Source organism: Hippichthys cyanospilos, chromosome 8, assembly GCF_059441005.1.
Source record: "Hippichthys cyanospilos isolate Australia breed blue-spotted pipefish chromosome 8, RoL_Hcya_1.0, whole genome shotgun sequence".
NCBI lineage: Eukaryota > Metazoa > Chordata > Actinopteri > Syngnathiformes > Syngnathidae > Hippichthys > Hippichthys cyanospilos.
In genome coordinates this window covers 7,151,758-7,178,193 of record NC_142376.1, presented here as the reverse complement: position 1 = coordinate 7,178,193, position 26,436 = coordinate 7,151,758, and the positions used below count along the sequence as shown (strand labels likewise).

Genomic DNA, 26,436 nt, shown 5'->3' with positions numbered 1-26,436 from the left:
AAACAGAGAGAAAATGAATGCCATTTTTTTTTCAGTCATAAACAAGGTGATGCTAAAAAGTGGTAGTGCACTCCCGACCAGACAAATTTACCATTCACGTTAATATGGTTGATTTACTCATTCATGTGTGCTCGTGACCTGGGCATTGTTCCTTCGACTTGCTTTTGTGGGCATACTGAAGGTTTAAGATGCGGGGATGGAGAAGCGTCATGTAGCCTTTTGCGCACAAAATCCCCCTTTTGAATATGTCTCCTATTTACCCACAAGTCCCGTTTTGAAAACGGCGGTATCACCTGCCACAATGGCCGCAATTATCCCAATAATGGCACTTATAGCACGGCCACAAAGCTGGCCGTCACCTAGCGTCTTGTTTGATAAGAGATAAACGAGCGGCAAGGAGGAGAGGAGATTAACATATGTTTAAAAATTGCACTCGGCAGCCGATAAGATTGACGGCGTTTTCTTCTTCTTCTTTCTATAATCTGCTTTTGTGTCTACCAGGAGACAAGAGCAAAATGGATCCGGCGTGAAGAGCTTCCTGTACTTTACATGTGCAGCCTAACCGCCTACACAATGCTGATTGGACTGTCAATGGAAGGAAAAAAGAGTTGCTCAATATGGATGTACATTTGTGTGCCTATACGTTTACAGCACACATGTTAAATAATGCAAAAAAAAAAAAAAAAAGAGTCTGTCTTTAGTGTGTCTATTGGATGGAAACAAGTTAGCATGACTTAAATCACGTATTTACACAAGCAATCGGTTTACTATGTCCTCAATGTACAATGTTTGGTTGTTAAAACACAATGCTTATATGGAACAAGATATCTTAAAAAAAAGGTGTTTTTGTTTTAATTGATTGCTTCATATTTGTAGCCGAGAAGTGTTTTCATATCAATATTTCCTGTAACTATGACATAACTATTGACTTTCCTTTAACCCTTGTTCACATACTTTGCCGCTCAAAGGAATGTTGCAAAAGTCGCAGGAAAATCTACGTAATAAATCCTTTTAAAATGCATCTCAAAATTTGTAATTATAATGCTTTTATATGGTCCGAAATTAGACACTGATTATTTTTTGTCCCAAAAAATGTCGCACGTCCACCTGCAATCACATAGAATTGACAGAATTGGTGCATTTGGAGGTTTTTTTTTTTTACGTTGTAATCATCTGCTGGAAATTTCAGCTCCCTAGTCTTTTATTTCCCTATTGATTCTTTGATAATATCATTAAAAAAAAAAGAATCAAAGGAATTTCCGAAATATGTAACATAGTGCCACAAGCGTTAAACGCCAAAATATAGATTACTTGCGCATCTACTACAGACAAATCTGAACACATTTTTACTCAAGATTTATTTTTTTTTATCTTAATTTTTCTGAGCGACCGGGCATAATAGTCTAATTCAAAATTCAAATATGGCCATCATGAGCACAAGCTCAAGCTAGTTTGTGTTCTAGTCTGATTTACCTCCACAATTGGATTAGGAGATGTAGCAACGAAACGTAATAAATTAAGGATTGTCTGTACTACTTGCAGATTACATGCAAATGTGGTTAATATTTTCACAGAAATATGTATTTTTTTTCAAATTCTCATGTCAGCATATTTAACCCAGTATCATTAAACAGCTCTCCCCAACAGTGTCATATTTTTTTGAAGCCTATTCACCATTATTTGCCATTACAATGACACCTTAGAACCAAGGTGCACACCGAATGCTGATTTCTGGCGTACTGTTACACCATAACCCTCCCCACACTGCCTCTAACCACACGCACAACCCCCTCCCTCTTTCTACCGCCCCCCGGTTGGGGCACAATGTGGCGTTGGGCGGCATTTTCTATTAGGCGTCAGGCCTCCCCAGATGCCTCCAAAGTAATTGGGGTGGTTAATTTATTTACTCAGCGGCAGTTCACAGCACATTAAATAATAGAGATAATTGAACAAGAATTGTCAAGTGTCTTCTGATATCACACACATTACAGCGGGGGAGTGTGCGCGCGTCAAACTCCCATTTTCATGCGCCCATTGTTTGTGGTAATTAAGTACACAGATTTATTCCTTGGTTGCCTTCCAAGCTTATGGCGAGCGCCATTGTTGTCTTCTATTAATATGTAATCAGTAAATAGTTTAATTTCCTAATCTGCGGTTGGAGAATTCACTTTCTAACAACTCTTAATTACTGCGGGGCTCTAATGAGCATCGGCCGCCAGCCAATCAGGAGGCAGGGGAGCGGGTCGCGGTGGAGGGGAATTTGAATTCCTGCGACGGCGCAGCCTGTGCACTAATGAACTTGTTATTCTAGCACCGCTGGGAGCGCTGTCCTTCACACATTAGCGGCGGCATTAGCACGCTGCTAAGCCAACACCTGCCGAATATGGATGAGGCCAATTGTCATACGCGAGCAATATTTGTGTGTTTCAGCGCCACGCGTGCATTCTCTCGCGGCGCTAACGGCTTCCATTGTCTTTCTAAAGAGGTGGGTGGACATCTCATTAGGATATCTTGCAACGAGAGGAGATGAATTATAGCTAGTTGGTGAAGTTTGGCAACAGGTGATGTTACAGATGACGGCCATTTTAGATGATTAGTAGGTTGGAATGTGCGGTAATAACGATATGTAAAAGAGGAATGGGAGCTATACATTCGATTTGCTTTACCAAGTGGAAAAATGTCCCAAAAGAGATGACACAGAAATCCAGGGTTGGATTTCCACCATACAGCGAAGGCATGCTACCGAATTCACGATTTCACCGAGTGGTTCCAACACCTGTCCTGTGAGTCACTAACTTGCCAATTATCTTTTTTTGTGCTCAGACCAAAGCAAAGTATGACTTTGCTGACATCTTGTGGCATCTATATGTAGCTCCAATACAGTGACAAAACTAAGGGGAGGGGGGGTTGTGACAAGTTCTCACTCACTTGGTCAGTCTGCCCAATAGTCAAATAATCCAACATGGTTAGCAAGACTTTTGTAAAGAGCAACATTCGACTGTTATTCCTTTCGAGATTTTCTCGCTTTCCTCCAATTTTCTCAAGCGAGCACGGCCGCTCTGTTTTCTTTTCCTCTTTTTTTGGCTAGCGTCCTAACAAGGCTTTACCCTATGGACAAATCTTACAAACGCTGTCTGCACCCCGCCCTCCAAAAAGGGGGCGCACTTTGTGTACGCGTGGGTGTGTACGCATGGATTTGTGAAGTGTGTCGACGCTCGATTTGCGCGCCCCCCCCCGACACACACTTTTTCTTCCTCCCTCATCCCTTTTGCTTTCCTTTAACTCACCCCGTCTTCCCTTACACAGCATATCAAGCGAGGCCAGATATGTACTAGGGCGAGGAGGGTGTGTGGGTGCACGGTTGAGCGCACTGTTCAATAGTGAGCGAGCGCAGGGCCGGCCGGCTGGCAAACCCAACCAAATGGCGGCGTCGGCGCAGACTTTGGGCCGCTATCACACTCAGTTATCGTTTCCCCCATGAAGGGCTCCCTTATCACCCCGGCCCAGAGAGGTCTCCCCCACTCCCTTCTCTCAGAGGGAGAGGGGGGCTTCAAAGATTCCCTCTCGCGCAAAACTCCCCACTTTCTCGCAATATGTGTGTATGTGTGTGTGTGTGTTCAATTTGGCAAAACATTTTTTTTTTCCCAGCGTAATTGGGCTCGGGGTACCTGTGTCCATGAGATAGCGCAGCCTCTTCTCCACGCGAGCTGCCCGGGCGTCGATGTGCCGCTGCTCGCTCTCTAGCGCCGACAGCTCGCCCACCACATACTGACTGGTGTCTTTGAACGCTTTCTGAGAGAGCGAAAGACAGAGAGATAGAAAGAGAGAGAGACAGAGTGAGAATGAGTGACAGAGGATGTTGCGCATCATTGAGACGTGCTCATGGAACATCACCACAAAAGGTAAGCCCCCCCCCCTCAAAAAAAAAAGCTCAAATGCGAGGATGGCTGCCTCTTGTTTAGTGTTTCTCTCTGATAGCTTATAGCTGGAGTTTCTCAAACAAGAGTACCAGGAGGTCCACAAATCATTAAGGTGTTTGGTGATACCTCGGACACATGAAATGCTACACTAAATTACAAAGTAAATTACACATTGTATACTAAACAACATAACTTACAAAAGTCTGTGAACTTTATGTAAATGCACACCACAAAACCCAATAGATGGTCTTAGAAAACCAGCATTGCTATTGTGGTAGTTCTATCCCTTTAAGCAACAGATTTTGAACACAAGAGGTGCAGCAACACATATAGACAGCGTTCAGTATTTATGATAACCATTCCTATTGCAGCTTAGTTACTCTGTTTCTAAATTCTTTTTTAGAAAAGTGTTAAAGTGTTTTATACAAACATCCAATGGTAAAGGTGTGCACACTGGAGCAGAATACTGTGAATTGAATTATGATGATGCACAAATGGTGTCATTAAATTACCACTGAAACAAGCGTATTAAATAATTTACTCCTCCCTATATGCTCTGACATGATTGTGTCAGAGCCATGAATTTGACATCAACGCATGTGTGCTACTCTTTTCTTCAGTCCTGCAGGTGAGGCGAAGTGACCTTGGCAGAAATTTGGAAAAACAGTTCCCATGGAATTTAGGGGTTGCTCACATTTTGCATTTTGGAGCGGGTCCAAGTGAAAATCCCTCCCCTATACACTGGATGCAAAATCAATGCAAACCGAGGCATGCCACTAATTGACAAGTTGTCAAAAAGGTAACAGTAAAAATTCCTTCATAGTCTTAATGGGTACTTGATTTGAAATTCTTCTTGTAGCCAAACCCAACATAGTGATTAGGCTTTCACACTTAACTCAGCCTCAATTCCAGATGTGTTTGCTTGCTATTCCACAGTTATGAGAATGTTCATTCATACAAAAAATCTCCATTTTACTGCTGATGCTGTTTTTTCTGCCTAATGGAAAGAAGAACTAGTATGAAAGTTTGTTTTATTTCCCTCCCTCTTGTTCCACCCATGCAAGCACTTTTCTCTCCCCGGCTGTGTGTGTCAATTCCCAGTAGTCCTCCTCCTCCTCCTCATGCAGCCTCCCTTTCCTCTCGCTCTATCGCCATATTTTTCTCCTTGGCAAATCAATTTTACACATGATCAGCCCACTCCCCTTGCCGCGCTCGGCCCGGCCGTAATTAAGAGCAGGGAAATTACCATATATATTATATTAATGCAAACATCATTCAGCAGGTAATTCTTGGCTGATCGGGATAATGGAAAGGTTCAACACCCATTAACCCTGGAGTCCGGGCACGGGGATGTGTGTGTGAGTGTGTGTGTAGAGAATGTGAGGTCGCCGATAGAGGAGAGAGGGCTGCTCAGGAAGAGTCACACACATTGAAATTATAGCATTCTGACAGAGACACACACTCCAGTTTAAACACAGGCCAAGAGGAGTGGGAGTGTGTGTAATGTGTATACACTCAAAGTCAATTCCTAAGGGTGTGGGGGGGAAGACCTGCCAATGAAATAAAAGAGTATAATGGCACATTTATCGTTTCCTAAAAAGAAAACAAACAATTTATGTGGTAATTTCCAGGCAGATGATTTTTACACAAATTTTATCATTAACTCATTCAATCCCAAAGACGTATTTGTACGTGTACACCCCAGTCACTAAACAAGCTCATCAGACAAAGACAAACCTCTTCCTCAAATGGTCTGAATATGTCGATCTCTGATTGCGACCAGTCACTCTCTTCGGCCTTCTTCAGATCCTCGGAAGCAGACTTCTGTCTTTTCACCTCTGCGGGAATGAGGCAACATTAATAAAACGAATGGCTAGTAATAAAGGGGATGGACGTACCAGGTCTGTTGTCCACATATTGACTGAAGGACTTGAGCTGTGTCTTCCTGACTGCCGAGTCCTTGTTGAAGACCACAGGGCTGCGCAGCCTCTCAGTGGCGCGCCGCAGTCTCTCTGCTCGCAATTGCTCCGCGTTATTCTGTTCAACGCACAAAATGCAGACAACGCCATTAGAGGACCTCCAGTGTTGATGTCAAGTCCTCAAATATAGTTTGCTCAAACTGTTGAGTGCTAACCAACATAAGTACAAATGATAGGGTTTGTTTAAGATACTTTTACTATTTTCTTTAAGAGAAACCAACCTTGCAACTAACAAACCACACTAACAAACTAAAACAAAAGTGAATCAACCAGCCAACCCACCACCCATCTAAACAAATCCAACCAACCACCAAATAAACCAAATGTAAGGAAAAAACAACAAAACAAACAGCCAAACAACTAAATAAACACAAAGAAACCAACCAACTGATAAAATAAAATAAACCAAGTCACCATCAGGAGGAATTCGGAGATGAACAATGCAACCATTTAACCAAAAATTAAAATAAATTCTTAACTGACAAAAAACAAAACAATCAGCCACTCAACCAAGCTGCCAACTAACCCCCCCCCCCGATAAAAAATAAACAACCAAAAAAGCCAAACAGCCAATTAACTAGCCAGCTATACAAATTAAACCAAACAACCAACAACATAAACAAACAAAAAAATTAACGCACCAACCAACTCAGCGAAAAACAAACAAATAAACAAAAAGAAATACAAAGCAACCAACGTACCCATATCTCAAAAGTCAACCAAAAATGCCATCCAGCCAACCAACCACCCACCAAAACAAATGAAACAAACTATCCACATAAACCAATATATGACCCAACCAACACAGCAAATATAACAAATCCAAACAAAAAAAACAGCAACAACAAAATATTCAACTAAGCACACAAAAATCAACATCAATCAACTAACCTAACAAACAAACAAACAACAACCACAGGAAGCAACCACGCAACCAAGCCCGATCTCACAACTGCGAGCAAAAATACACCCTCCCAACACGCACAACATTTGTGTACATGTAAACACGTGTGCGCAAACACACCTGCTGCCAGAGCTCTGCGCATCATCTGCTAGAACGTGATACCTTCGCAACACAGCCGCTTTGTTTGTTTGCATCCACATTGACAAACACGCACTGAAAACCAAACACACGCACTCCACGCACTCAGGGGAGACACCAAAAGGAGGCAATTAACTTGACTTTCAACAAAACCCCGAGCCAGAAAATATATTCAAATTATGCAAAAAAGGCTAGAAAGGTTATTGTTTTCAAAGTGAACACGTGTTAAAAAGCTGCCTGCGCGCTTCTCTCGCTATCAACCCGCTAAAAAAAGAAAAGTAAAAACGCTTTATTAGCGCGCCTCCAAATGAGCCAAGTCGAGTGGAAAAAGAAATTGACGGAAGCGCCCGCTAACGCTAATAGGACGGCCAAAAGTGTAATAAAGTCGACAATTAGGGGCAAACATGTTCCGCCGCTTGAGACGGCAGCAGATAGTCAAACGGCGCGCACGCAAGCAGGACTCGTTAACTTTGCTTTCGACAGTTGGCTCACAATGCTAGCAATTAAGTCTCTTCTTCTGTTTGCATGGGTAAGCGACAAAAAAAAAAAAAAAAAAAAAAGCTCCCGTCTAAGTCACGCCCAGGCAAATTCAGTGATGAAATAAAATATAAGTCTTGCCAATTTAACATTTTGAAAGATGCAAACATGATAATGAAGTACCTTTGCTTCTTTTAACTGGTAGCGTTTGGGGGGAGACAATGCTTGTTTTAAGCGGGAGTTTGCATAAAGTTTTTTGCGCAAAAGACGCAGAAATCACTGCAAAGAAGCTGATCAAAAAGTCTGATGAATTTAAGAGAAAAAAATATGAAAATTGGTTGTACATTGTATGTTACACATGGATAGTTTACAAAACTGATAAATTTGGCAAAACCTTATTAAATGCAAAGTTTTGAAAATGAGAGAAAATTAAACGAGGGTAAACAATATTAATTTACAAAAAAATAATTCAACCATCCAATTTAATCAAAGTGTCAAGCCTTAACAAAGTTGTATTGAAATAGCATGTATGATCCACCGCATTCAGATTAACAGTCAAAGCTCCATCAATACATAAAAAAACCCAAATCATATCTACGCATGTATAGTGTGTCTGCCATTATTAAATGGGCATCCTGGTGAGCAAAGAGTGTAAGAATGAGGTACTTTTTTTTTTTTTTTAAACATGATGCATAAATGTAATTCCTATTAATTGCAATCACTGTCTGCGTTTAGGAAATACACCATATTTAGTGTCACTGGTCAAATTAAAATCATGTTTTCAGGGGTCTGAAACGGATTGACATTATTTCTATTTGTTTCCATGGGGAAAGATGATTTGAGATACACGTTGAAGTAAAAAAGACTTATATTTAAGACACTACTGCAAAGACAAAAATTAATTGCGCAATCCTGCACCTCATTCAAAGTGGGACTTAACAACTGCACGGTCTAACTGGGCACACACATTTGAGCGCGCACACACACATACACACCGTGTCACTCCAGTGGCCGTAAAGGACTAAGCCCTTTTTGGCTTTGAACACAAGAGGGTGTTTATGTGAATCGATGATCAAAGTCTCGCCATAAGCGCCCGGCCACACACACATACACACACAGTCACCTTATTCCACTTGACATTCCCATCAATCAATTAAAGTGATGTTAAGACTGCGCGCGACTCAATATTCACATCAGAAGATACACACACTTACACTGGAGAAGGTCACAGTCAATAGTGACTACTGCTACTAATGTTCCAGTGCAGGTGAGCATCTACACGTAGATGTGCGTGTGCACACAAACTGTCGCACTGAGTGACAGCTGGGGTCAATGGATATGATCCATGGTACTTACAGGTGTGTATATTCCCATTTTGTGTCCACCCTACAAGGTCTAATATTTACTCTCAGCCCCTTTTATCTCATATGTTCCAGTTTGTCTAATAGTATCCGCTAATGTCCCATTCTGTCCAATAGTGTCCACGGTTGTCCAAATTATGTATCCTGTTGTCCATTGCAGTTCCATTACTGTCTGTGCCGAATCATGGTCAATTATGTCCCTTAAAATGATCTATTATGTCTAATAATGTTCCCAATTACATCTCACCATGTCTAACTTTGTGTCAGTGTCTCGCTACGTCCTACTGTGTTCAATAGAGTCCCTTTTGTTATGACGTGCCCCTTAATATGTACCTCGACTCCATCTACAGGACTGAGCGGCGAGCCGGAGGAGGAAGAGGTGGCGGTGGGTGTGGAAGAGGACGAGGAGGACGGAGACGAAGGGCCGCCAATGGCGGTGAGGGCGCTCGGTCTGACCTCGCTCAGCTTTTTCAGTTTCAGGTCAATGTGCTTGCTGTTTGTTCCTGAAACAAAACATAAAACATCACATTAGCCCCCTACAAAAATAATAAAAAAATGGAGTTAGCCCACTTTTGTTCTCAGTGGCTGAATTACCCTGAGCCTACTTTTGCACAATATGTGCCCTGACACTGTATCCACTTTCATTGATTTTTCCTGTATATGTGTTTTTCATCACTTTTCAGACTCAGTTTGCAGGAACGTAGCGGCGAGCCCAGCAGTCCTACCAGGCTGCCTCGCTGCGTGGAGGGACATAAAAGAGGAGCGGGGAAACCTTTTTGTGTGTCAAGCGCGACAGGATGCATGCATGACACCAGACTACATTTTGCTATATTGACATTCTCGAACTGTTTTGAGACATTTTTTTGACAGAAGAATAAAAATGTTTCTGCAACAGTGCCGTCGTCAAATTTAAATAATGAAGTAAAATGACATATTATTACTCCTGCGCATTTAAGATAAGCTTTTAGTAGTTTAACCCTTTCAGTGCCATGAATGAGAATTTTCGTCATGTAAAATACTTAAGTTATGTGCCAGTGACAACATTCTTATCAAATACATCCTTTTTTAATGACTGAATAGATGACACTCATGACCAGAGCTCGTCCTAATATTATGCTAATAGTACACTGTTGTAATGTAGTTATATACATATGCAAACTTCTCCTTTGTCCAACATAGCTTGGTGATAATCAAATGACCTATTTTCAATGATGAACGGAATAAGCTAGAATCTTTCTCTCTCTTTCTAGGTAAAAAATGGAATTCAATCTTTCATATGGTACCACCAATGTCTACATGGGCATACAATGCAATATTCTGTCGGCCTTGAAAGATGCATCAAAATGCTTGAAATTGGCTAGCACTCCAGGGTTTGCCTTTTCAGATAATGCTTGGCACTGAAAGAGTAAAAAGCATTCTTTTGCTACTTTGTTTTACTTCATTAAACGACATAAGTGTTTTTCCAAAAACACATCACATATTTATATATTTTAAATCTTATTTTACCACAAGTCTATGATGTGTCACTTAAACGAGTCATAAGCAAAGGGAAAAACAATGTTTCTCACCTACTAAAATGCAAGTTAAAAGTAAAGCTTTTTCAACACATTAAGGGACTTATGTTGTTTTTTCTTCACTAAGCCTGATCATTGCCAACGTGTCACTTTTAATTATTGAGCTCTTTCATGAATGTGACGACTAAAGTGTCTGACATCAATGTGGAAACAGCACAACACAACATTAAAGGTGTGGAGATAGTGCTTAAAACACTGTCAAGTTTTCATGTTTCCGTGTGGAGGCTCCTCTCACACATATCACAAATCAACAGGAAAAGTCAAATATACTTAAAGAAAACATGAAAACCTCAGCAGATTTGATTTTCTTTTTCGTCTGGAAAGCAACTTTTCTCAAGTAAAACTTAACTTTGCAGCAAAAAAAGTTATGTGTGGAAGTGTGAAGAAGAAGAAATGTGTTACGAAAAGGAGCATCAGACAGCCAACCATGCAGCACCACAGCCAGCCACATTACCCGAGGACGTTAGCTCAGAGCTGGGGTTAGTAAGCTCCAGGGGCCCCTGACTGCAGCTGCTTGGAGTCGGGAGAAGCACCTCTAGTGGGTTAGCAGCCAAGGCAGAAGTAGAGGCTGCGCTGTCAACAGAGTCCCCCTCCACATGGAAGACTTCACCCTTTTTACTATCAAAGCCATCATCACCAGGACGGCCCTCTTCTCCATCATCCAACATGTCTGCGGGTTGTTAGTAAGAGAGGACATGATAAGAAATGGAAGAAAAGAAGGTTAAATAGCAAGGAAGAAAAGTTTTTTAGTTTTAGAAAATTAAAAGTAATTCAGACCCTTAAGCCAGTCTTCCCTTGCAGTCTTTCATGCAGGCCCAGTTTAGAGCATCCATTTTACGTCATTTTTTCTTTCTTTCTTTTTTTTTTAATTAAAGTGGACCCCCAGGTTCCTGGCTTACGTTTTGTTCACGTTAGGGTGTGAAATACTATGTTTTTTCGTCCCCTCTTGATGCCTTTTTTCCCCGCTTTAGGGCATCATCAACACTTACAAAATTCTAACTATTGGTCAGCATCACTAAGATGCTGGTCTGCTATTGGGCGACGTCACGGTGTCACTCAGATGCCGATATGGTAAAGACTTGATCTTGTGTGAATAAATAATAAATATCGTATTTATTGTGCATTTTAGTGCTTAAGTCAAACTTTCATTGGTTAGCCAAGGGTCCCAAGATTGCTTAAGATGTTATCGAGAGAAGTAAAAAAATAATTAGTATGGAAATGAAGCAAGAGATAATAAAAAAATATGAAGAAGGCTAGGTTAGGCTACCCTCGCTAGGGATTATGGCCGTAAGTAGTTTAAGTCATCGTCACTCAAAGGTAAATAAAATTTAATTTTCCCATTATATATTTTTTTATTTATGATGTTATTTAATTGTGTACATGGATATTATATATAAGTAGCACTTACTATACTATTTTGTTTCTAATTTGTAATATGTATATACAATTTTGATGGTTTTACCTTGGGTTTTGCACGCATTAGCTAATTACCATAGGTTTCTATTGTTTGACATACAAAATTTTCGCTTTACGGTCCCAACGCTGGAACGCATTGATTTCGTATGGCGGGGGTCCAGTGGAATTCAGACCCTAAAATCAATTAATTTGGCAAAATGAAATTTGGCCTGCATGTCTATCAAAAGAAGACAAAAAATTCTCAGGGATCCATGTTTGAGAAGAGCCTTAGAAGTTTGACATTTTGATTTGAAGCAACCATTTTCAGATTATTTTGACTCAATTTACCTGAATGTTTAGAATAATTCAGCCCCAAAATATGGGTTGCTCTAGATTCTTGAAATTTGGTAAAAACATATCATTGGTAGACAGACAAAAAAAGTATCAAGAAGCCATGCCTGAAAAGAAAGAAAATTCTTTCAATTCGTTTCAAGCCACCAGTTTTGGCTCACTTCCCCTCATACAAAAAATTAACCAAGTAGAATAATTGGAAAATCCAATCAATGAGAATGGACTCAATTTGAAATTTGGTGTGCATGTCTCTCATCAGGAGACCCACAAAAAAGTCTCAGAATGCTACGCCTAAAAAAAAGACCCAAGAGATGTGTCATTTGTGCTTGGAGCCATTTCAGTCCATTTATAGATGCCCTTTATGCTCATTTTAAATTGCCCAACGCATAATTGCCAAATCTTGTATTGTTGTGCAGATGGAACATGGCAGTAAAGTTTGATGACCCGCCATAAAACAAGAAAATCGCACTGACAATGAATATAAATAGACAATAATTGCATTTTCCATTTGTCCCCTCCCCTCCATTTCTTAATTTGCTAGCTATGATGTGTAGCGTGCTTGCAAGTGGCAGGGGCTTAATTAAAAGCGCTGGAGTTGGAAAGTTTCTTTGGGGGCAGACACACGAAGGATGGAGGGGGTTAGGTGAAGTTGCATTGAAGGAGAGTGAGCGAGAGAGAGAGAGAGCGAGGCTAGGATTAGCCGTTCTGCTCGGCAGGCCTTGTGTAACGCAGCACACAGCGCTTCTCCTCTTCCTCGTTCTCCTTGGTTTTCTTCTTCCTCGACTCCATTTTTAATTAGATCAACAATTAGTGCGATTCGGAGACGATGAAGGAGCAAATAAATCAATCACGGCTCTCCTCTGCCTTGAGTCACCTATTTTGTTTACTCTTGCATAAAAAAGAGCACATCCGTAGAATTGTTCAGAAGTATTGAAAAGAGACAAAAATTAAATCAAATTCATGCAACCTGAAATTCTTTTAAAAACTCAGGAACAAATTTTATTTCATGTCTCGCATGATATATCACCCAGCCCTTAGAAACTTGAAATTTGGTATCATGAGTAGATTCCCCCCTAAAAAAAAGACAAAATAATATTTAAAAAATGTAAAGATGGCAAGCCTGAAAAGACAAACTGCTGATTTGTTTAGCTTGGCCAACAGCTTTCAATAATTTGTCAAAATGACATCCAAAGTGTGCACTGACCAATATATGAAAGATTCAGCATAGTAAGACTACACAATGAAAACCTTATTCTGTTCACTTGAAGTAAGCAATAAGGGCATGATAATGAGGCACTAATAAAGGAATAGATTCACATTCTGAACATATTATGGAGTGGAATAAACTAGAGACACATGATGAGGATGATGTGCAAAATATTATGTAGTTAGCAGCTTTCCTGCACTGTGCAGGGTTTGCAAAGCGCATATGTGCATACGGTAAAGTGACTGGTGATAGGGCAGATTAGTGCGTGAGGGATTCTTTCAGAGTCCTGATGGCCTGTGTAGTAAACGTTTTGGGGAAAAAAAAAATATTAAATTGACCGAGATTTATGAGGTTTCGCCTCGGCGATAACGATGTATCGATACATGCATGTCAATATGCTTTTCACCCTGTGAAAACGTCCTTGATCCGAATGACGCTTTTGATGACACGCCCAATTGTCAATCACCTTGCATAAGCATGCCCAAACAACTTAGGGCTTATTGTTAACGCGTCTGACACAAACGAAGACGGCAATAGCTTTGATAACGCTAATTTTCGTAACACCCCATCATTTGTAGTGAAATAGAAATCAGTGGGGAGCACGGATGGCAGAGTTTCACAGCCCCGAAGGGTCGGCCATTAGACAGGTTGGCTCCCGGGAGGCTAATCGGGAGTCGCAGTGTGTTGTGTTGATTAACAATTACCGGGCGATCCAGATCCGCGGTCAGCGCAAAATGACATTTTGTTTTTCTCTGAGGATTAGCGGAACCCCTTGTAGAGAGCATAATGACAATGTGCGCTTACAGTGTTAGCATAGCAAGTAGTGTGCTTGCATGTATGCTTGCGTGTCCTAACCTCCAGCCAGGCCAGAAGCCTTGCCGCCCTTCAAAGTGCTGGAGGCAGACACGTCCAGGCTCATGTCGGACATCTTGACTCCGGATCGAGCCTCTGCGATCAGCTGCCTGGCTCGCTCACGCAGCTGACGCCGCCGCTCAGCATCCCGCTCCTGTACAAAAATATTAGCAGAGAATTTTCATCAAAATATAACAGACTAACCTCTTTATTTGGCAAACAAGACATCCAAAAGATTCTTGAAAATTCTGTCCTTGACATGTGTCTTTTTTTTTTAAAGAAATGCCAACACACTCTTGCAATAAATAGAAACAAACGCTGACGTTTCCGTAGCTTAGCTGCCCTTAAAATGAAAACATTTGGTTCCTGAAGTTGTTGACTCAAATCGACGTAAAAACATCGTTATAGTTTGAAAAAGATGGTGCTAAAATTCAAAGATTGTTGCCATTCACACGAAACCTCCACAAATCTCACGATATTTCAACTTTGTTGAGGCGTGAGCTTAGAAAACAGCCTCAAGTGCTCACATTTTTTAATTATAAAGAAAGAAAGGTATTTTTTTTTTTTGGTGATACTTCGTCCTAAAATTTCTGACAAGACATATTCAAATATCTCAAGATCTCAATAGAACTGAGAACATGGATATTTAACATTTCTTGACGGAAAGCCTAATCAAAATCTACACATACAAATATTTGCAAATGTCTTAATTATAATAAACACAAAAGATAATCAAGCTACTTTCATGAAGGACTACAGAATCAGAATACATATAGCTGAGGGACTGAAATTTGAGTATTTGGAATATTTTAAGTGAAATAATGTCAATTTGCTCGATTAGTTGTTAATTCACTTTTACAATGCAAAGCGTAAGTGATGTTAGTTATTTTGAAGACATCTCTCAATGAAAAAGACAAACAGACATTTTTAGGTTGCCATAGAAACACAAAAACCTGATTCCCGAGGTGCTTATCTAAATCAACCCAGGAAAGCTTTTCAGAATTTTACAATTTGAAAAAGCTGAGGCTTAAATTCAAAGATTCTGTTTTTTGGGACTTGTTAGGTTTTTATGACAGGTCATTCCAAATATAACTGATCTCAATAGAACAGATATCATGGACATTTAACATGCCTAACTGGAAGGTCTAGTCAAAACGAACACGTCGCACACACAAACCCACACAATAATTACACATTCGGTATTGAGCCATTGTCATCGGCCTAATGTCAGAAATGCCATCTTCGTCTGTAATTCAATCTGATTTCGCTGATAACACATGCGCTCGCTCACACGCGCACGCGCACTGTGAGAGCAAACACTTAAATGCCAGGTAAATAGTGACCATCCTGAAAAGCACACACCAGCGCTCACATCATTGTGCATTTGTTTTTAAACAGCGGTAACGGTGTAAAGGCAAAAACACACACGTTCACCGCAACACCTTTGACGCATCTTGTGCACGTACAGTAAATGCCGCAACCTCTAGAAGTTACTTACTCTCTTAGTAACTTCTTCTCCCTCCCTGTGGTTTCCTGGTAATCAGCCTTCTCCATATTGAAGCAGGGCTCATTTTTTGAAGGTTCCCGCCCACTCAAGCGGGGCTCCCATTTATCCATTAACAAAACAAGCAGCGCCCCGCTAATGAGCTACATCTCTCCATTTCCATGTCAATTGTTTGTTTGTAGCCATTGTCGGTGCCGGGGACAATGGGGCTGTATTGTCAAGGCAGGCAACTTTAATGCACTCTGTGAGTGCGTGTATGTGTATGTGCCCAAGGGGATGCCCAAAGGGAGATGGGAACAGACCTTTAAAGAGATAATGATACACACACACGCACGCACACACACATTAGGGAAATAGGGAAAAACAAGACAAAGAATTAAAAGTGAGAAAAGATAATCACTAGCCTAAGAAAAGTTCACAAAGTGGAGGAGGGTGTGTTATTTCTACCGCAAAAAATGTCAATGGAGTCAAGACTGGCTCTAGGCAACACCAGAACGCAATTATTCATGACAATCTTTTTAGTTATCATAGTTAAGCAACGATTAGGCAAAAGCATTGGGAAAACCAGAGCAAGATGGTATTCCACAGGGCTGAATGTTAGGTCCTGTTTCGTATAAGCAGGCTTTAGCTTGTTTCAGTAAATAACACATTCTGACTCTGTCGCATTATTGTATTGCAGTCGGTTTTGTTATTTTTATAAAAGACAAAGTAATCCGAACTTTTAGTTAGTATGCAAAAAGCTTCCCTATGCAGAGACAAAAGCTAAGCAAGAGCGGTACGACCGGTTCATGAATAAACATGACTCGTCATTCCATTTCTCATTTTTGCATTCCTTTGCAAAAATGGCTTTCCGTTTTTCGCTAGTTGTAATTATCTTGCATTTGACTCTTTTTTTATGCAGCTTTTATGAGTGAAATATGATAAACGGCAATGTCACAGGCGGCAGGCCTCCTGGCAATGGACTGATTGCAGATACAGACACAACCAGCAGGTTTAAGTGTAGCAATAAGCATATAGCTTCTTGTGCCCCAAACACGATGGGAAAAACACTATGTTCTATTTTTTGGTGTGCAATTCCGGGGGACACAAGATGGGGAAATTGACTGTGTCTGTCCAGGGGCTAGGATTAACGCTATGGAAAAATGCATGTGACTAGAAACAGCCGAGCTCAGTCAACTATAAAGACACTGATTAGAAAAAAAGAGAACCCATATCAGGGCGCTTTATTGTAAAGGACAACATGTTATCTCGGATAAGACGTCTGCGGAAAACACTGATTCAGTGATGACAATGTCACGTCTGACACGTGTTTGTCATACTAACACATATCGAAAGGTAGGAGCGCACTCCAATGTCAGTTAGAACAATGATACGAAAAGTCAACTTGAAATACTGATAGCGTGAGTGAAATTTTTGTCATGATGTAATGGAAATTTACCAGAGCTGGCCACCATTGATTACATAATAATGGCGACGTGGCATGTGGTTTATCCGATCTAAAAGTGTTTACAGATAAACCATTTCAGGAAAAACAAAGCTGAAATTGTAGCTGTTTATTAGACGGTATTAGCCAACTGTTATGGGTACTCAGCAGGAACAACGCATTGTTCTTTCTGTTAATCAGAATTGTCCAAAACTTTTCGTTTGAGGGCCTCATCCGGGAAAAAAAAAATGGAAGAATGTCAGGGCCACTTTAAATTTCTTTGATTATAATTTTTCAGAGACACAAAACTCATCGTTCTTGATTGATTGATTGCTACAAAACCACTTTTTTAAAATAGGTGATAAGGGAACATTTTTCTAGCTTCCTCTGGACTAGATCCACAACAGCACTGAACAGCAGCCAAAATCCCAAGTCCACACTCAGAAACAAATAGCAAACTGTAGGAAACCTGACTAATTTTTCAAACAACTACTTAGGGACCATTAGTGTTTTGTAGACCTTGACAAACAGCATGAAATGGGGGAAATTATTTTTGCTTCCAAAAATCTTAAGCTTAATTCACCACAGTGTTTTGAAGACAAATTATAATTTTAGTCATAGTTTGTTTCTGCTTTGCAGCACATGAACCAGTCGTGTCTATTTTTTAACTGTCTTCATCACCATCCCCACCGCCACCACCGCCATTGATTTATTTAAAGTAACCTTAGTGACAAGTTTACATGTCAGTTGTACCTTCATTGTCACGGGCCACTGGAAAAAAAATAGCTAGCTGCAAATGGCACCAAGGCCGTAATTTAAACACCCCCAATTGAAAAGCTGATCATGTACTAACGCCCCCTTGTGGACAGCATAACGTTGACGTTAGCATCTTTCAACTTGATATGAAAACATTGTTATTTTATTTGGCGTTTAGGCACTGAAACACACCTTGGACAAGGAAACTTGACGCACAAAAAAGCCTCTGACTGATGTGATCAAGAAAATTCGGGGGGGTCAGTGGTCAGTGGGAAGCGCCGCTACAAGAAAGGAAACACAGGAAGAGCAGAGACTTTTTTGTAAATGGAAACAGGGAGAACAATCCTGTCTGTCGTTGACCGCTGGGTACCTCCAGGGGGAAGAGAGGCTAAACGCTTGAGTGCAAGACTGAGACAGAGGGCGCCTCAGTGGGCTTGGCGTCTGGATGAGGGCCCCTCTCTGCTCTGGAGGTTCTTTCTCTTCCCTTTTTTTTTTTGTACAGCAGGTTTGTCGCCTTGCTTGCTCTTTTTCTGAGCGAGGAGGGCATGCACCGCTAGCCACGTACAGAGACCTGGCGTGGGCACGCGGCGATGCCACACATTCAGACACAATTGCTATCTGAAAAAGGGGGTTGCCAACCTCCCAGATAGCCAGCCAGTCTGGCAGCCAGTCATGCAGGTCCAGACATTTGTCATGACAGGCTAATTCACGGTCGAGAGGTGCTTTAGGTCTCTATCTTGCCCGGCCACACGTACTAAACCAGCACACACACTCACACATGCTGACGTTACACACAGTTTACGGCAACATATTGACGAACAAATCATGAGTTGTGTGGGTGTCTTGATTCATCAGTTGGTTCATTTACACTGCCTCAACAGGCAACATTTTTACTTTTTTTGTGATAAAGTTCTATATAAATGGCAAACAAACGAAATGCGGTGTTACAAATATGGTTTGGGTATTTTTCAGCCTCTGGAGATACAGTCAAGAAAATCTCTAAGATGTAGCCGTACTGCACGACACCAGCTATGAATACCAGGCTCTAGATATTATCTTTAAACTTTGACTCAAGCTGAAGTTTTTATTCTTCCCCGTCCTCGGTCCTGTCAGGTGAATGAAAAAGTTTTAACTAATTAATCCCAATTTTTTTTTCATGATTAATGGTAATTCATTACATTTTAAAACAACTACTTTCTCCGAAGCGTGGAACGATGATTTACATTAGTCAAATCTTTTTCTCACTTTGTTTTGTTCAACTATTTAAAGTAAAACGACATACCCCCGGTTTTCAGTGCCCATCTTCGATGTTGCCCTTTTTGATTGGTATCTGAAAGTGAACTTTTGCTCTTATGCTATCTCATGACTTTTGATGAATTATGGAATAAAGCCGCTGGCGATCGGGCGCGCCTCCGTTGTATTGTGGGAAATGTAGTATTGGTGTGTACAAAACTCCTGAGGCCCGCAGGAGGCCTGCAGGCCAGTTCTAAAAATTAATCAATATCATCTGGGGGCCACAGAAAACCTTGCAGGCCAGACCTGACCCACGGGCCGGCATTTTGACACTATTGCTTTTATGAAGGTCAGGAGTGAGTAAAAGCACAAAGGACTGTGCTTCAGACTTCACTGAAATAATGTCTGCTTTAAATCAATTAATGATCCCACAGATTTTTTCTAAATATTAAAATCAGCGAATAAAACACATTTGCATTACATATTTGTTTTTATGATGCCATTTTTTTCATGCTCTATATTTAATGTACAAATCCCCTATCACTTTAATGAAGGCATGTGTTGGCTCTTTTGATAGGTGCACAGTACAGTGGCTCTTCTTTAATTCTTTATCAAATGCATTGATCGCCGTGGGCTCCGCCTCGCGTGCCCATTGATCCGCGCACTCCGTCTGGAGGCGGACGATAAGCTCCCCCTTTCTGTCTCCCCCTCACCCGCTTTTTTTCTCACCCCCTTTGGCAAAAAATGGGAGTCAAGATATTTGTGGGCATTTGAATGTTTGCAGATTTTACATGAGTGTTAAACTTGAATGATGACAACACTGACGGAGGCCAAATGAGATTCATATTGCTGTGTTTACGATGAAAATTAATTGGACAGTTCTTTCCTTAACATAAGAAAAATTATTTCTGGAGCACTTTCTGAAAAAAAGTAAGGTTGAAAACTGTTATATATACGCAGCTTTTTTTTTTTTTTTGCAGAATGTTCTCTCACTGTACTAAATCTTGTGCCATTGAATTGTTTTTTGTTTTAATTTTTTCAACCAACGTTTTATGCATAACATGGGTCAAAATTATTCTGTGTGGTTGATTGTTTGGATGTAAAATAGCCATGGAAAACAGTTACCACAAATGAAAATGATTTATTTCTGTTGTTTTTGACTAGCTACTTAACTTTTTCAAGTCAGCAGCTAAATTGAGAGTATGGGCAAAACGAGATTGGGAATAAGAAAATGCTTGTTTTTTCACCCCCAAAATTTTGAAAATTGAGACAACTTGCAAGTTTGGTATTTTAGTCAGAAACATAAAGTCAAACCAGCATTTCGCAGGTCAAATATAATGATGTGGCGTGCTGGATCTGGCCCCTGGGCCTTGAGTTTGACCCCTGTGATTTAGGAGTTAAGGGGATTTGTATAACATGTCTTATTTATTGTCTGAAAAGACACTTTGTGTAGTTGATATCTATTTTGGGACGTTTTAAATAGATTCTGAATCGTTTTAAGTGAGAATCCTGATACGTGAATCGATTATTTGGCACAGCTCTTTTCTCCATATGTAGAAATGACCTAAATATATTAAAGAAAATACTATATTCATGACACAATTCACCTTTGTACACAGACAATGTGTGTAAATATGGTGTCGCATGTCAATGCTTAACAAAGAGCATGTGCAGTTGGACAGGTAAAACAGGATGCACAATAAACAACACAAACATATCATAACGAGCGAGTAAGATGGGAAGGTTTTGCCCTTTCCAATGATGGGAAAATTGCCATTTAGCAGGGGGTTGAATAAACAGTGGAAAACACCAGTTAATCTTGAGCACCCTGAGCTAAGATTTTTTTTAAAATATAATTTATACAATTACATCGTCACATGGCATCATTTTGAAGGTGAATTACAGGCCACAAATTTAAACAGAGCCAAGTAAATTAAATGACCAACTGCAACAAAGGGACGGAAATTGGCAACTACCAATCAATAGAATGCATTTTCCCCACATCAAATCAAGCAGAATGTGAACCCAACCATAGCAAAACTTATTTATGTCAAATAATGATAACAAAAACTACATAGATGTCATTTTCAAATCATTTTCAAAAAAAGAAACATTAGTTTAGCTAAATCTGCCACCATAAATTTTGGTCTCTGAGGTTAATTTTCCGGATGAAACGAAACATTTGCGTCAGCATGGTTTGTTAAAATGTGATCAGTAGGAACGGCAACTGTGTCAGGCTGTATGCGTAAAAGAACGTAGAATCATTTACCTCCACCACATCAGCAAATATGGAGCACTCTTGCGCTGCTAGCAAGCAGCTAAAAAGATGCAGTATAAAAGAGCCCACGCCACCAGTAAACACACTGGCAACAGGTGCTGCATGTCAAAGTCAATCAATGTCAACCGAATTAAGTCAATTGTTCGTGCCCTAAAGTGGTGATTAAACATGATTTCAGCGCAACATTGTGTTGTTTGGATTGAGAGTAAGGAGCAACAGTTGCAGTAGAAAGACCAGCCAAGTCATGTTGTGACACGCAGCTAGCAACAACTTCAAAATAAAAAGATATGCCAAGGTATTCATGTCTATATAGTACAGTGGACCCCGCCATACCACACTAATCTGTTCTGGAGTTGGGATTGTAACGCGAAAACGCCGTATGGCGGGCAATAAAAACCTATGGTAATTCGATCGAGCGTGCAAAGCCTAAGGTGAAAACATCAAAATGTTATATAAATATTTAAAAAATAGCAACAAAATACTATTGTAAATACTACTTACATATAATATGCATGTATAAACTAGTCATGGCCATATTCTCTAGCGTAGGTACGGATGCACGTGCCTTCTTCGTATTTCTTGATAATCATCCTCGCTTCCATAGTAATCATCTTACTTCTCCCTTTAACATCACGAGCAATCTTGGGACCCATGACTAACAATTAAAGTTTGAATTAAGCACTAAAATGCACAATAAATACAATATCGAAGCACTCACACGAGATCGAATCTTAAGCATATCGGCCTCTTAGTGACGCTGTAACGCCGACCAATAGCGGACCAGGATCTTAGGGATGCCGTAACACACACCGATAGCAGACCAACATCTTAGGGAGGCGTGGCGCCAACCAATAGCAGACAAGCATCTTAGTGACGTGTGCAGTGACACATATAGTGATGTATGAGATTGGTGCGACTCGCAGAGTCATATGCACGTACTTTGACCACCAACCGATGTACTTAAATTACCCAAGGGCTCGTTTTGGCTTTAATTAGGTTAACTATCTAACATGTAATTCATATCTTATATGTAAAATTTCTAGGCAAAATAGCTGCTAAACATCAGCATTGTAGCATCCAACTTTATTTGTATCACATCACTCACTCAGAATAAAGAAGCATCAGTACAAACATACGGTGGCTGTCATTCCAAAACAAAATGCGTGTGCTTGCCTGCCTGCTGGTGTGTGCCTGTTCTGTTGACCTATCTCTCCCTCCTGCCATCCCTAATTGTAGCCCACAGTGACTGCTGCTTTCATGTAAGGTCACACAGGTCCACTCCTCTCGCTTTGCTTCCCCTGCGCGCTCACAAACACTTTCTTTTGCTCTGCTTCCATTTCCACCCTTTGTCTACACTGCCTTAAAAAAAGTAGTGGAACATGCAATTGACAGTGTCCTATTTCAGTGATTAGTACTGCTATATCTATAATTTTTAACAACCATAATTTGGAATTTGCTAAAAAATTATTGAGGGACTACTGTACTCCGCTTTCTACACTTCTCCTTTCTTTCTTTAAAAATGAACATTCTTTGGCTGAATAACAAATCGTCTTGAGTTTTAATTATGTCCATTCTGTTTGAGGTTGTAAAGTTTGATTGTGTTCATAAAGTACAATGGAACAGTCGAATGTCCTTTTTATTAATTTCTATTGAGAAAGACGGTTTGAGTTACAAAAGTGGTAACAAAATGAATTAAACTTCTTTCAAGGCATCAATGTATTTGTCCATGTGTCTTGTTATCTTGCATTTCGAACACATTTCTGAGACCCATTTTTTTCCGGCAAAAATTGGGTTGAACTCAAATGAATTTTGCACTTTTTTTTCGTAATGTTCCACCGTTTGAGAACTCATGTTATGCTAATTGCATCATGTCCAGTTACTTTTTGTCCGTGGCGTCTTGTCTCGCTTGAGCTCGTCTTGTTCATTAGCAGACGAGAGTAGTAATTTCACAGCGGCATAGTCATGTTAATTGTCAGTGTGATGACGACGACGTGTGTGTACCTGTTCCCCATATGTGTGTGCTAGTGTGTTGAGGACACACGCACATTCCTCCATGTTTTCCAGGTAAGAGACTTCCCTGCTCACTGACTCGTTGAGATTCCTATAATTGGGTCCCGTTTGATTTTTGCCGACGTGAGACACTCCCCCTCCCTTGCCTCCAGCCTCAGTGCGGAGGGGACGCCGGGGGTCTCCGCTGCGCTGACCCTGGCGGCTCCCCCGCCATCGGTTGCACTCTGAACCCAATTCTGCTGCTTTTCCCGTCATTTCTTTTGTGACCAAAACAAGAACCTTCCCTCCTCCTTCCAGAAGTCGCCGTTTCAGCTTTGTCCTCACTGGCTAGCAAGCACAAGATAGAGGTTATGTTGATTGCATCTACAGTACAGTATGTTAGAGTATTTGAAACCCTGAAGAGATGGATATTCTTTATCCTCACTAAAGAAAGCCTAATTTACTGCTGAAAAGTTGTGACCTCTCTTGTGTGTTTATGTACAGCTTTTGGCCCGATTTTACTTCCTACACCATTTTTTTCCCCTCCAGATAATTTGACTTATCCCTAAGAGAGAATTTATGATAATAGCCTGTTATGAAAACTTGGCATTTCTGTAAAACTTTGCCTGCACTTTTTAACTCTGCTACACCTTTCGACTTTAAGCGCCCCCTTTCTTCTCCTCTTCTCCCCCCCATCCTTCACCCTCCTTCTTTCAGATTCTTCTTTTTGAAGAATCTGCCCCTAATGAAACTAAATAGTTGGCCCGGGAGTTCCTTTGCACGATGTGTGTTGGAGTGTGCGGGGAGATGTGTCGTGGCTGAATCGGCCGTAGGAGAGATCAAAGACGAGAGTGTGCGCGCACGGGCGTGAGTACCAGTGTGTCTTAATGAGCAAGAGTAATGCAGCCTCGTTGCATCACAAGAGCTGATCAAGCCGTCAAGAGAAGAAAGCAGGCAGGCAGGCACGCACCCCCCCCAACAGACACACACACACTCATTTACTCGCATGCCTCGTGTTCATGTTTGACACAATCGCTTGCAGCACTTCAAGAGGGAAAACGTCAAATGTTTTATGTTCACCTTTCAGCTCCTCCTCGAGTCATGAAGCCAATTTAAAAGACGGTGGTGGAGACCTTAAAAGGTATGACAAGATCCTAAAAGTTTCCAAAAACATAACAGACGAACTAAAGTTAGCAGTCAACTGTGCGGATTGTATTTTTTCATAAAAGGAGTACCACAGGGTGCTTTTTAGGTAAAGGGCAGTGAGAGTGCCACGCAGGTTTTCCATAAACACAATTACAGTTTAAAGAATATTATTGCTTTGATTACATTTTCCTCAAGACTTAGATGAAATGAGTGTATATTCAACTCAAATTCAAGTACCAACAAGTAAAAAGTATCTTAAGTTGAATTTTATGGCAGCAACCCATAATGTTGCGCATGAGTACGGTTGCTGACCGATGCCTTTGTCTAATTATCATAAAACTGATATCGGCAAAGAAAAAAAAAAAAGAAAAGAATTTTAAAACGCTATATCGACGCGCAAAGAAAAATGACATGCCATCCCCGCCCCCTCTTTTCTCCTTAGCCACTTCCCAGGCTGGTTTAATTGAATTAAGTATTACCTTATGCATGCTAAACAGCACGGTGACTACTTAGATGCTCGGCAAGGAAGACGGCGAGTCGGGCTGATAACGCACACGCACACACGTGCACGCCGGCACACTCGCGCTAATCAAAAGAAGACATCGAGTAATCTAATCTAAATCGCTGGCAATTATCAGCACGTTGGCCTCAGGGGCCCGTCGCCTTCCTTTGATCAATGCTTTCTATTAAAAAAAGTGTAAACAATTCAATAGGCATATGGACGGCAGGGTGGGGGCGAGAGCAGAAAGGCCGTCCTTGGAAAAGTCAGACGGCCGGTCGGCCATCTTGAAAGATGAGGCGGGACGGCACCGCACCTTCCTCTTCTTCCTCAAAGATGTGCGCGAATGCGGCTTTGAATTAATTAGCTTTCCTCCTGCTGCAGACCTTGGAAGGTCCTTGGAAAGGGCTGCTTGTTTGTTTTCGTTGGATTACGTGCATGAATTTGCATGCCTGCAGTTGAAAAAAATTCAAGGGCACGCATTTCTCTTTACGGTTCCGCAGCTGCCGCCTTTCAGATATTTCATTACCCGAGCTAGTGTTTATATGAATGTCATTGCCTTTATTGTTCTCTCTCTTCAATGTTTGACCACTGCAATTTTGCCAGGGTAAATCCCGGAGGTGCTTCGACTTTAAGGACAACAATTTTCAAGACTTTCGCTAAAACTTATGAAAGACTTGATTCGACTTTGTCTGTGTATATTTGTCGAACTTGACTTAAGACTTAAATTGAATGTCTTGAATAGTCTTGCCTGCCCACAGTTGAACATCTGCATAGTGTTATCATGGGGTGTGACCCCCCCCCCCCCCCCAAAAAAAAAAAAAAAAACTTTCAATTTGTGAGTTTAAAAGTTTTAAAGCATTTTTTTTTTTTTTATTTAAAAGAAAAAGTTTAATTTTCTACAGCATATTTCAAGAATGCTGTAGACGCCATCTACAGGAAAAAACTAAAGGTGAGTCATGTATTCTTAAATGACATGTTTTAAGGTTACACTTACTAGAAATAAAATATTTTTCCATCACTCTTGGTTTCATAGTATTGTTAAAAAGTTCCCTTTTTTGGGGTCACCCTGTGTAAAGAGAAAGCATCATAATGTTTACAGTTCACACACATCAAAAGTCACAAACTTCTTATGTCTATCCAGTAGCTGTGGTTGATGGCAGTTTGTGCCTAAGGGTGCTCAATATGTTTAACGGTTCTCCCAGGATTCATTGAAAGGCTTAAAGGTTCAATAGCAACAGTTCATTTATGAGCCTTTTTCTTTTGCTTCTAAGGTTTCTCAACATAAAGTACTGTTTCAATGTATTTTGGAGTTTCTTGATGTTGTAAATCACAGTCCGGCACGTACGTTTATATTGCTTTTTTTTCCTTGTTATTGTTTTGTGGCCGGACGGCTTTAGAGCAAAGTCATGAGATTTCCATCAAAGGGGCGTTTCACTTCTTGGTTAGA

At 40.7% G+C, this 26,436-nt stretch overlaps 1 protein-coding gene and 1 long non-coding RNA gene across 6 annotated transcripts in view; one reads left to right on the top strand and one right to left on the bottom strand.

Moving 5' to 3' along the window:
- The window catches only part of ehbp1 (EH domain binding protein 1), a 109,151-nt gene that overhangs the window by 23,299 nt on the left and 59,416 nt on the right, over positions 1 to 26,436 (bottom strand). For 2 of the 4 annotated variants that reach the window (XM_088421268.1, XM_088421269.1), the window contains 6 exons: positions 14,162 to 14,312; positions 10,808 to 11,023; positions 9,113 to 9,282; positions 5,819 to 5,957; positions 5,658 to 5,758; positions 3,669 to 3,792 (listed from right to left, as the gene is read on the bottom strand). In XM_088421268.1, coding sequence (XP_088277394.1) covers positions 3,669 to 3,792; positions 5,658 to 5,758; positions 5,819 to 5,957; positions 9,113 to 9,282; positions 10,808 to 11,023; positions 14,162 to 14,312 — 901 coding nt within the window. The remainder of the gene's footprint in view (positions 1 to 3,668; positions 3,793 to 5,657; positions 5,759 to 5,818; positions 5,958 to 9,112; positions 9,283 to 10,807; positions 11,024 to 14,161; positions 14,313 to 26,436) is intronic. The other 2 variants (XM_088421270.1, XM_088421271.1) reach the window with 1 other exon arrangement.
- On the top strand, positions 8,514 to 9,673 carry LOC148419977 (uncharacterized). 2 transcript variants are annotated; one of them, XR_015866385.1, is made up of 3 exons: positions 8,514 to 8,685; positions 9,130 to 9,259; positions 9,463 to 9,673. It is a non-coding gene; the product is annotated as an uncharacterized LOC148419977 (long non-coding RNA). The 2 variants fall into 2 exon arrangements; XR_015866384.1 differs by having other exon boundaries at positions 8,514 to 8,776.